Source organism: Gymnoscopelus braueri (genome assembly GCF_963280865.1).
Source record: "Gymnoscopelus braueri genome assembly, chromosome: 11".
Lineage (NCBI taxonomy): Eukaryota > Metazoa > Chordata > Actinopteri > Myctophiformes > Myctophidae > Gymnoscopelus > Gymnoscopelus braueri.
The window spans coordinates 15,693,972-15,705,662 of record NC_137613.1 but is presented as its reverse complement, the minus strand read 5'-3'; the positions used below and the strand labels follow the sequence as shown (position 1 = coordinate 15,705,662).

The window sequence follows — 11,691 nt, the reverse complement described above, 5'->3', positions numbered from 1 at the left end:
AAGTAAAAAACAAAATCACAGATGAAAGGAAGCCTGAAGGGCGAACTCCAAGCACACTCCTGACTAGTTTGCTCAACACAGACCTGAAGTCTGATGTCAAAAACCTCGCCCCCTGGGTCACATAAGTGTTTTTCACATTCAAAATCCATAGACTTTTTTTTACCATTGTCAAGAAGAAGAAATGTGTTCCAAAGATAAGAAAAAAGGTGAGGCGATTTATAAATGGTTATGGAGCATCAGCTAACTGTGAGAAGTAAGAAAATAAAGGGCCTACATCTCCCATTACATTCCTGCTCCCGCGGGCCCCACCCCTCCTTTTTCTTACCCTTCCTTTTCGTAAAACAACAAAATGATGGAGCTTTTGCAAAAACAAATTTCACCCACTCCTTTACAAATCACAGACAGTAAAGTTGATTCTGAACATGCAGTCGCCAGAAGCGCACATAATCAGCATCATGTCGTGTTGCATTGGATTGGGACTTTCTGAAGGAGAATAACGTTGTCAGGTCTCAGTTGTTAAATCAAACAAACTAAATAAAACACAAAAACAAATGATGCAAAATCTAAGGAATCTCAGGAATGTTTTTGACGGAGCGTGACCTGCTTCAGTGGGGACATTGACTCACGTGATATCCTAATGTAGTTTGTAATGCTACTTCCAGGTACCAGCGCAGAATTAATTACATTTTCTCAAAGGAAAGACAGAATCAAATATGAATAACTATAATAAATGACAGAGACAATTCACTGGGGGGGGACAGTTCTTATGATGTGATTTAAAAAAACGTCTATGGGATTTTGAATGGAAAAAACACTACTGTGACCCAGGGTTTGACGTGAGCACTTTGGTACTGTATACTGTATGCAGCACATTAGTCAGTAAATAACATTTTCCAAAAACACTTTTTTTTACTTTGTCTTAATAATTGGCTACATATTGTGTAGCTAAATGTCTTTCCCTCTCCTCGGTTTCCAATACAACTGGACAGTTTGATTGATGTCTGTGTTGTTTTGCAGTGGGTGGAGAGACCACAGATGAAGACTCCACTCTACCAATGAGGAAGACAGAAAGCAAGGAATGTCTCTCTCCAGATAGTGAGTCTATGATGTTTTTCAAATATTCCGGCAGGGGAACATGTGTGTGCACTACTCTGTGAACATTGTTAAATGGTACAATCACATCTTTTCATTGTGATTCTGAATAACAATGTGTTCACAACCGTATTCGAGTGTCTTATTGAATTGTCTTCACTTTCTCTTCCAATTTTGTCATTGCCAATTCACATTGTTTTCCATATTGCTGGTAAATCCCGCTCTGTTGGGCTAGGGGTGTAGACTAGACTACCATGGTGTCTCATCCGATACACATGGTCACCAGTCATGTCTTTACACCAGACAGGAAGGGTTTTAAGGGTTGAGCGTAACATGCAGAGGTTCACATGCAGAGGTTCACTTCAGATTTGTCTGGGACAGTAAATCGCCTGTAATATCATATAGTCGTAGCATATAGTTACTGAGTAATGTGTACTAACTGGTGAAGTTTTATAATTCTTTCCATTGTTTTGTGTTTCAGTGACAGCAGACATTTTGGACTCACCAGTGTCTCCCACTGCATCTGAGCTGAGACTGGTGCTACTGGGGAGGACTGTAGCTGTGAGGAACGCAGTAGGAAGCACCATCCTGGGCAGGGAGGTGTTTGGTGCTGAGGCCAGCTCCTCTGGACTGAGCCAGAGGAGTAGGAGGAGAGAGGGTGACGTCTGTGGGAGACGGTTGGTGCTGGTGGACGCTCCAGACTTCTCTGGACGCTCACTGGAGGACACAATGCAGGATGTGGGGCTGTGTGTACATCTGTCCGCCCCGGGTCCCCATGCCTTCCTCCTGGTCATACCAGCAGAGGCCTCTGAAGGAGAGGTGAGAGGGATGATGGAGAAGATTCAGGAGGCATTTGGAGAGAGCTGCTGGGAACACAGCATTGTCATCATTATCCACGGTGACAGTGTGAAAAAGCAGAGTGTTGAGGAGTTTCTCCAAGCAGGCAGTCAGGAACATCAGCAGCTTCTAGAGAAATGTGGGAACAGATGCCATGTCCTCAACATTACGGACAGCAGCAATGCTGGTCAGGTTTCACAGCTGCTGGAGAAGATAAAGAGCATGGTGGCACGAAACACAGAAAGCTTCTACAGCACTCAGACCTACCAGGAGGCAGAGGCCCAGGTCAGAGAGATGGAGAGAAAGATTCAGAGGGACATGGAGGAGAGGAGACAAATGGAGGAGCAGGAGATGAGGGAGAGGTTTGAGAAGGAGCTTAAGGACTCTCTGAGGAAGATAGAGGGATCCATCCAAGATCACGAGGGAGACATCAGGAAGATCGACCATCGAATGAATGAACTAGAGAGACAAATGAAGGAGGAGAGGGATGAAGAGAAGAAAAGAGAGCTGGAAGGAGAGTTAAGGAGGGAGTCTGAGAGGAGAGAGGAGATGGAGAGAAAGCTGGATAGGTTTAGAGCAAAGAGAGAAAATGAGAGGGGAGAGAGGGAGGAGAGACACAGACAGGACATAGAGGAGATGAGAGAGACCTACGAAGCAGAGGCCAGAGTGGAAGCAGAGAGAAACCTGATGAAGGTTCTCCTGCCTGAGATTCAGAGGAACATCATGATCTCAAACACAAAGATGCAGAGAGAGTTTAAGAGACAGCTGGAGGAGAAGAACAGAGATATGACAAAACTGAGACAAACATTAAAGGAGAGCCACAGCCGTTATTCAGTGCTGGAGGAGTTGTATCACAACTCATTGGAAATACGCCTGAATTTACTGGAAAAACTGCCATCAGAAATTGTACAAGGGGGAACTTGTGAGAGGGGAAAAATGTGAGCAGAAGCAGCGTTCAGGAGATAACATTTTTAGCTGCTGTAAAGAATAGTCAGCCTATGTCCATTTGGAAGAGCAAAATGAATGAAATTTGAAACTGTATTACCTTTTAACTAAAACATTATGTTCCACCTACATAAAGGTCATGGTATCAAACATTGAGAGCCATTGTTAGCTTACAATATCAATACTATGTATTGTAAACTATACATATTGGTATGTACTGTATAGCTATGGTGGTATGAGTAGATACAATTTATCTACTTGTTAACTTGAGTATGTGTAACAAATGTGCAACAATGTTTTTAATCTTAAGTAGATGTAATATATGGTTACATACTGTATGCAACACATGGGTATGCTTTTTAATATAGTGGTGCTAATCCCTGTACAGTTAATCTCATATAGAGTAGTTCTCATTAGCAAATATCACCTGTTTTATCTTTCTTTGCTAAATTTCAAATTAAGGAAGCATGTTCATTTATTACGTATGTAAATCTTGCTTGTAAATAGCTTCTGCAGTTTCTGCTAATTCATGTTATGATGATGATTATTAAACTTTGTTTCATATGAAACACTTTTCACAACTAGTGTTACTTATTGAATTCATTCCTACTGTATATTCAATATTGATAGCTTTTTGATAGACTGTACACACAGTATATCACCTAGGTACTCACTCTTGAAGGCCTTTTGATACTGCACATAATATTAATTTTCATATTCACTGTTGACTGTTGTACATACTGTATATAATTGCTATATTATTTAGCAATAGATTACATACATTTATATGTTCAGCGGTGATAGACTGTACAGTACATATTATATATTATGTTGGCTTGTGATTAATGCTCGAGGCTCCTGCTTGTAATTAACCTGACTCAGCCAGATGGGGGCGGTATTGAGTTTAACAAAATGTGTGTCGCAAGCTTCTTCCATTTGGCGGAGTCAGGTTAGCTTGTAATGGCTACCGTCTTCAATTCACAATTTAAGCATTTAGCAGAGGCTCTTAATCCTATGTATAAGTGGTTCCCAACCTTTTCCTCTTTTAGAGCCCACTTGAAAATATTTAGTGTTCGCAGCCCTCCCATCTGACCACCCACGTGCATTTTGAGATTATTTTAATGATCAATTGATTGTGTTCCAGCTCGGATCAATGGGAAAAAAAAAACATAGCCTACTTTAAGTTCCTATTTATCAGTATCACAATGAAAACTTTTTTAATTTTGTTTTAATTTAAACAAAAAAATACCATAGGCCCACAGGTTGGGAATCGCTGCCCTATAAGATTCCTTTCAGACACTGTACACCACTATCTCCTTACCAGGGCTGACCTACAGTATTAATTATGATCCTTTCTTCTGTCCTCTCCTCTGGAGTCTTCCAGACATGAAGATTGAGAAGAACCAGGGTCATCTTAAACCTGGACTATAACCCCCACACTGGAGGAACAGGACAATGTCTTGTAGTATTTGCATTTTGCGCTCTAAATTCAGCCTTTTTAAAGGGATATTTCACTTTCAAACAAATGTTGGGTCATTTTATAGTCTACTCAGGCTTTTGGGAGCACCCCGGACAGTTTAAGTTGCTTGATTCAGTATTTAGATATTTGATATTCATTTTATCAGACCCGCCCCCTTCCTATACAAACTCATTGTAACTTCAAAATCAATTTTTCAAAAACACCCCTTGGTTCTGGTGACTCACCCTGCCCTCCTAATACGTGAGGGGGCCGTGTTTTTTCGATAACTTTTTTCATTTATTTTATAAAATGTTGTAGTTCTCATTTCCCCCCAAATCTTTTTTAAAATAAATGAAAAAAGTAATTTAAAAAAAAACTGTCTCCTCACGTATTAGAAGGACAATATCAGTCACCAGAACCAAGGACGGGTGTTTCCGATGATTCTAACATGGTTAAAATAGAGTTTGAAGTTACAATGGGTTTGTATAGGAAGGGGGCGTGTCTGATAACATGAATATCAAATATCTAAATACTGAATCAAGCAACTTAAACTGTCCGGGGTGCTCCCTAAAGCCCAAGTAGACGATAAAATGAACCAACATTAGTTTGAAAGTGAAATATCCCTTAAGTTCTGAATATGTATTTCATGTAATTTTTCCAGCTCCAATACATCTACAGTACATGTATGACCGTTTGCATCATGTGGCTTTGTAATACACTTAGTATCACTGTACACACAAAAGGCTTTCTGGATAGAATTTAGTGCAGGACTAAATTAACCACAGGTGTTGTAACCCCCCTTTAAGTGGTTGAAGGCTGCTAGGGTTGAATAGAATTTTCCTTTTATTATGTGGAGGAATGATGTCTGAGATGAACCTCAATCATAATTCTTCTCTTAGGATAATGAAGGAAACGGTTTTGGTACAGTTGTCATATGATGACTGTTTTATCTGATCGAGCGCTGGGCACACATCTATACTTTGTGCGCGTGTGTGTGCACGTGCGTGTGTAAACAAAGATAGCGAGACTAAAGTGAGCGTTGACTGTGTGAAAGATGTGATAGCAGAAATGCTTCGGGAGACATTTTCACAGATACGAGCAAATAAGGTCATATTGGGTCGGGCACTAGACCATATGTTACGACCCTGCCTAGGGGTCACCAGGTGTAACATAAAAATGGAGTCCCTCCTCCCCAGTCCCCAAACATAGCCAGCAAACACAAATTTAAAATCCAAATTACAGTGTTTTATTTTATACGTTTCAAACCATGGGTACATTACCTCAGGGTGGGCACCGTAACATAAAAGCCTACTCAAAACAAAACCCTATTCTTACCTATACCAAACCCAAAACAAAGCACAGGTATCTTACCTCACTAAAGAAACATGATCAAACGTAGAACACGAGAGAAAGGACACCCACCCCTACACTACCATGACTGTAGCCCATATAACAGTGACACATCTAAAAACACTAGCTAATCTAGAAAAACACAAAACACAGACGTAGTGATGTTGGGAGACTGGCATGCAAAAATACCACTAATGCTCAGGAACAGCCTTATTTATAGTCCCCAGTCTGGTCACAGGAGCCAATCACCAGCAGGCTCCACCTAGTAATCAGCCAGTCACACTCAGCCACCACTCATTCACCATTCACACCAGCTGGTACTCAATCAGTCACTCCTCACCACACCCACACTACACCACACACACACACACACCCACACACACATAAGGGAAGAAACCAACACCACACAGGTAAATTACACATACGACTCTGGGTCATAACACCATAGTCCATATTCACACGGCGGCCATTTTGGAATTTAACATTGCGTTGCTGTGGCAACTGGGGTGGCAACTGGGGTGGCATTTCATTGACTTAATGGCAATATGGCCGCCGTGTAAATATGGTCTATAACAGGATAGCAGAGGGGGTGTTATGGTACAATCCAGACGCAATTAGATCAGCTGAGCATAAAAAGCTGCCAGTAGACCAGAGTCTGTGCTGTGAGTGGAGCATCATGTGTTGTGCTTGTCAGTGTTACCCTGTTTGTCTGTGAATAAATACACCATAGGGTTACACCCCACAAAGGCCTCTGTACTCATTCCAACCGCTAAGACGGTCATTCTAACAGGCCCAATCCGGGATTGTTTTCGAACATATACCATAAATTAGGGTTATATTCACATACTGTACAGTCCTACAAACTTTGATTTGTGGATGTAATATGCTATTTGGAACCATATATCAAAATATAGCTTTTGTTTACTTCAATGTTTACAAACATTACTAACGTAATCAAACAGCCTCAAAATACAGTTTAAATGTAATGGACCCACCCATCTGACCACTAAGTGTTCAGATGTGGGTTTATTTTAATGATCAATAAATCATTGTGTTCCCACTTGGATAAATGGAACTAACGTAGTAAGTTCCTATTAATCAGAATAACAATGAAAACACATTTATTTCTGTTTCTTTTATTTCCTTTTTTTAAACTTCTTTTCAATGTTATATTATCAATAAAATCTTAGAGTTATGTGAATTATTTGGGGGCCCAATGCAAAGCATAGTGAGCTTGTAGAAGGAAAAGAGCCTACTGAGTACAGCTGCAACTCAGGTCCGTTTTACTAAGTATAGAGGGTTTTACGTGGTTGAAAAGGGATTTGGGTGCAATATCTGCAAAGTGGCCCTTTAGCACTCAGGATGTTTACGGTGTAGTCTCCTCGTTAGGAGTTCTCCTGACCTAACGCTATGGACCAGAGCTAGGTGTCCTCCATCTTCCTCTGTCCATCACTGCAGGGTTCCCTGGGGTCTCTGGCAGATGCTCCTCAGACGGTTGGTGCACCTGGATGTGTACCAGCTCATCTGGTAGCTGTCTCCTGGGGACAGACGGCCACACATCTCCTTGTTTCTTTCTTCATCTGGGACATGGTACCAAAACCTGTAAGGACAAAGGAGAATGCTGAACGATGTCTATAGTCTGGCGATTCCCAACCGGTTGATTGATCATTAAAATAAACATGCACTGAAAATGCACACGACCCACCCAACTGACCACTTAACACGGCAGCCATTTGGCTGCCGTGTTAAATGGTCAGGTGGGTGGGCCGCGGACGCTTTTGAGATTTTCAAGTGGGCCCTGATCCAGAAAAGGAACCGGGGAACCGCTGCCCTATATTAAACAATCTAGGGGCCACCCTGCATGTAAAGGGTTTCCATCAGTGATCTTAACATTCAGCTTGCAGTTCTGGTCTTACTGTGGGCTCTTGTCTATGGGGGTGGAGTCTGCCCACTGCCAGGTCCCATCAGCAACGCTGCTCCTCAGGCCCAGCCAGTAGGAATCTCCCTGGCTCAGGCTCTGGGCCTGTTTCCACAGGAACACCTGAGAGCAAACAACAAAAACACTATGCTCAAATACCAACCAATGATGATGATGATGCAAGAGTGCAGACACCAATAGCATCAGGGTCTTGAGCTCTGCAGTGTAGCTTCGCTGTCACACCGCAGTGTGTCTACGTAGGTGGTGTGTCTCTTTCCCTTCCTAGCTGAGCCGTGACAACCACAGAGTCAGTTTGCTCGCGACCAGTTCCGGGTGCCTGACACAGTGTCCAGCCAGGCTCATCCTTCTCTCTCTGACCGCTGTCTGGCCTTGTCAATAATCACTTTCAACCTGGAGTCGCTATTTTGTACATGGCATTATAGGCAAATATTTCCAAAATAGTGAAAAGAGGCAGATCAGAAGTGTTCTGAGCTTATTGATTGGCTATTTATTTTGCTATTTTTGCATGACATCATTGCATGACAAAGTACAGGGCTTAAGTGTATTAAGTCAGTGTCACATGAAAGTCAGAGCAGGGGAAAAAACAGCAATAAATATAGGTGTGATGCAGTTTCATGGTGTGTGTGTGTGTGTGTGTGTGTGTGTGTGTGTGTGTGTGTGTGCCATGGTCTGGGGCACAATGAAAATGAATAGAGATAATAGATAATAGAACTACATGAAAGGTGTGTGCTTTCTATGACACAGATTAAATGTCTTTGGAAGTTGCTAAAAACACAAGGAAGGGAAGTCTATCACACAAATTAAACCACTTTGTCAAAACACAGATGAAAATTAAAACACTTTTACAAGTAAGAGATTGAGATAATAGCGACAAAAAGCCTCTCCTACCTTAAAGGAGATGGAGAGAGAGCAGCAGAGAGAAACAGCAATATACTGTAGATAAACACAGAGAGGGAGACAGAGAATGAGTGTGTGTGTGTGTGTGTGTGTGTGTGTGTGTGTGTGTGTGTGTGTGTGTGTGTGTGTGTGTGTGTGTGTGTGTGTGTGTGTGTGTGTGTGTGTGAGAGAGAGAGAGAGAGAGAGAGAGAGAGAGAGAGAGAGAGAGAGAGAGAGAGAGAGAGAGAGAGAGAGAGAGAGAGAGAGAGAGAGAGAGAGAGAGAGAGAGAGAGAGAGAGAGAGAGAGAGAGAAGCAGAGAGAAACAACAATATACAGTAGTTAGACACAGAGAGGGGGAGAGGGAGAATGAAAGAGAGAGAGAATGAGAGAGAGTGACAGAGACAGCTGAGCAGAGAGAGAAAGAGAGAGAGAGAGCAATGAGAGATAATTCACCTGCTCCTCCTGTGTTCTGATCATGACTAAAGTGCCCCCTAGTGTCATACAGTGGTATTGACTGCTGATCCAGTCAGCTCTGTCCTTGCTGAGCAGATAGCACCTCTCACCTAGAGACTGCCATCCTTCAGGGCAAGGCTCACACTTACGCTCTGGGAAGAAAATAATAATAATAATAATAATAATAAGGGTAATAATAATAATAATACTAATAATAATAACAACAACAATAACAATATTAATAATAATAGTAGTTTGGCAGAATAATACATATTCTGTTCAACAGAAATGTTTGAAACAAACTTGAGCAGATTGCATGCTAATGTGAAGCACTTGCCCAGTTTGAATAAAATGACCTTCTTTCCGCTGACATGGAACTTGCTTTGTAAGCCTGAGATTTGTGTTCTTAAAATGTTCACATTTTTATTTCCACAAAATTTTCTTTTTTAATAGCCAATGTATTTAGAGAATACTTTGAGAACCACTGATATCCATTGGTGATATTGCAGATGTATACATGCATGCATTGGAGATAGATTTATATTTATTGACAGAATATTCAGTCAGACACAGTGCAGATGTCTAGTGTCAGATTGTCAGTGTATTTACCCACCCTTGCTGGTAGTGTTGGTGACAGGACAGTAGAGGTTGAGGGAAGGGTACTTGGAGAACAGCAGCTGGTAGGCCTGCTGCACAGAGTCCAGTCTGTGTGTCAGCTCTGTCAGTCTGGACTGCTGCAAGCTAGACTGAGACTGGAACATCAAGGTGACACTCACTACTGCAGTGCACGCACGTGCACGCACACGTACACGGAAGACAGACAGACAGACAAATAGAAAGGAGGTCAAAAACAACAACCAAAAACAGAGATCATTCAGATATCGTACTCTACAACTTCCTGATTGTGAATTTGACTGTAAGTGTAAAGATTGACCATCCTGGATGGAACTGAGTCAGAGTGTAAACTCCACACGGGCAGGACAAGGTACAACACCTCCACAGTATGGTTGAAATGTAATGTTTTGTGCACTGAACAGTGGGCAGTCAACAGTGCACTGAGAGGTAGAAAATAGACTATAGCCTATATGAACATTTTGCTCACAGCCCTGCAGTAAGATGACATAGACCTACTGTATGGTTGGTGGAAATCTAGTAGTACAGTACACACTATAGAGAGTATGTAGGAGACATGAAGTACAGTACTCACTATAGAGGGTCTGTAGGAGTGTGACCAGAGTCAACAGAAAGCAGAGCAGGGAGAAGTAATAAGCCAGCTGCCTGTGACACCAGCCTGAAAATGGAAACAGACAGGAAGAGTACAAACTATCATCATAAAGCAATGCAATAAACAGTGGTCAAGGCCTCAGGAGTCGAACTATTCAGTGAAATCATATGATGTAGTGTTTGGCTGGAAAGAGGACCTGCAATAAAGCTGTTTGATTATGACATATTTTTTCCATTCCTGCTGACCCAGAGAGATGTCTTTCATTCTAGCCACTGAATGCACTTCACTTCATGATAGAGTATAAACAGACTTGCTTTTCAATTATGGTGACAATTAAAATTGAATTTGTATAATATCAGATCTATATTGAAAATAGAGACCAGACTTGTTGGAAGCTGGCTGTTGTTTTGGCTCCATAGCGGCATCCATCAGGTTCTAGAAAAGTTTAGATTCCATTAGAAACAAAACATTTCCTCATACATGTTACCAAATGATACTAGCAATACTGTTAGGAGATGCAGTCTCTACTCACACAGTTAGCTGTTCTATATGGTCTCTGTAGGGCAGAGGACAGCATTAAACATAAAGTCTGTTCAGTATGAAGCAATTATTCCATTTAAAGCTCTTCCAGCAAGGTGGTTTCAAGTGAAACACCTGTTACACCTCAGGTTTAATGCTGTGAAGTCTGCCAGTAGAGGTACAGTAGGACAATGTCTATTTCATCTGAATATTATGAGTGATACTGTACTGTAGTTCTGCTGTAGCTTCATGCAAAGCAGCTCTATGTCTGATAAGCATGAAGTGCAGAGTAGTTTTACACCAGATGAAGGCCTCCACTACATATTGTGATTATGTTGTTCATCACATCTCATGCTGAACACAGTTTTAAAATGTCACCAGAACAGCACACTGACTGGATCAAAGAGAACCAAAGTTGCTGGTGTTGAGCAGGACAACACAATGCAGCTCCATGGACTTAAACAAAAAATCGTTGCTGTCGGGCAGAAACCTCTTATCTCCATTTTTAACTTTTTTCTTGAATGAATGCCCTAGCCTAGTTCAATATATGAGAGTGTCACACAAAAGTAGTGAAAATAGCATATCTACAAGCTCACGCCTCGCAATGCGTTGTAGATCTGCTATTTTCACTACTTTAATATGTTTGTAAAACAACGCTTTTGGACGTTTCCACCCGAGAGCAACGAAATGCTCTCAATGAAATGTCGACACATGCACAGGGGTCAGTCAATGTTAATCTTCTGTCTTGTAGCTTATGATGCTTAATGTTACTCTTGTGTTATATTTGCTGCTCAGTAAAATACTTGCCACTAATAAATCATAGGTACAATGTTACTGCTATCAGTTATTGTTTATTAGCTTGGTGCTAGTTCTGCTATTTCTGCATATCAGACTGATGACTGGGTGTAACGTAACGCATATTTTTTTTACTAATTTTCTTTTATCCCACGATTTTTTAACCCTTTTTTCACCCGGTGCCAATTTTCGAAGTGATC

At 41.4% G+C, this 11,691-nt stretch overlaps 1 protein-coding gene across 1 annotated transcript; it reads right to left on the bottom strand.

Annotated features, from left to right (window-relative positions):
- Positions 1 to 5,650: 5,650 nt before the first annotated feature.
- Positions 5,651 to 10,798, bottom strand: LOC308094663 (C-type lectin domain family 6 member A-like). Its single transcript, XM_080441433.1, has 8 exons — positions 10,710 to 10,798; positions 10,558 to 10,612; positions 10,160 to 10,243; positions 9,566 to 9,730; positions 8,953 to 9,104; positions 7,600 to 7,724; positions 7,086 to 7,283; positions 5,651 to 6,033 (listed from the first exon to the last, which is right to left on the bottom strand). Exons 1-7 carry the CDS (start codon positions 10,752 to 10,754, stop codon positions 7,133 to 7,135), a joined length of 777 nt encoding a protein of 258 aa, XP_080297559.1. The 5' UTR covers positions 10,755 to 10,798; the 3' UTR covers positions 5,651 to 6,033; positions 7,086 to 7,132.
- Between the last annotated feature and the right edge of the window lie 893 nt (positions 10,799 to 11,691).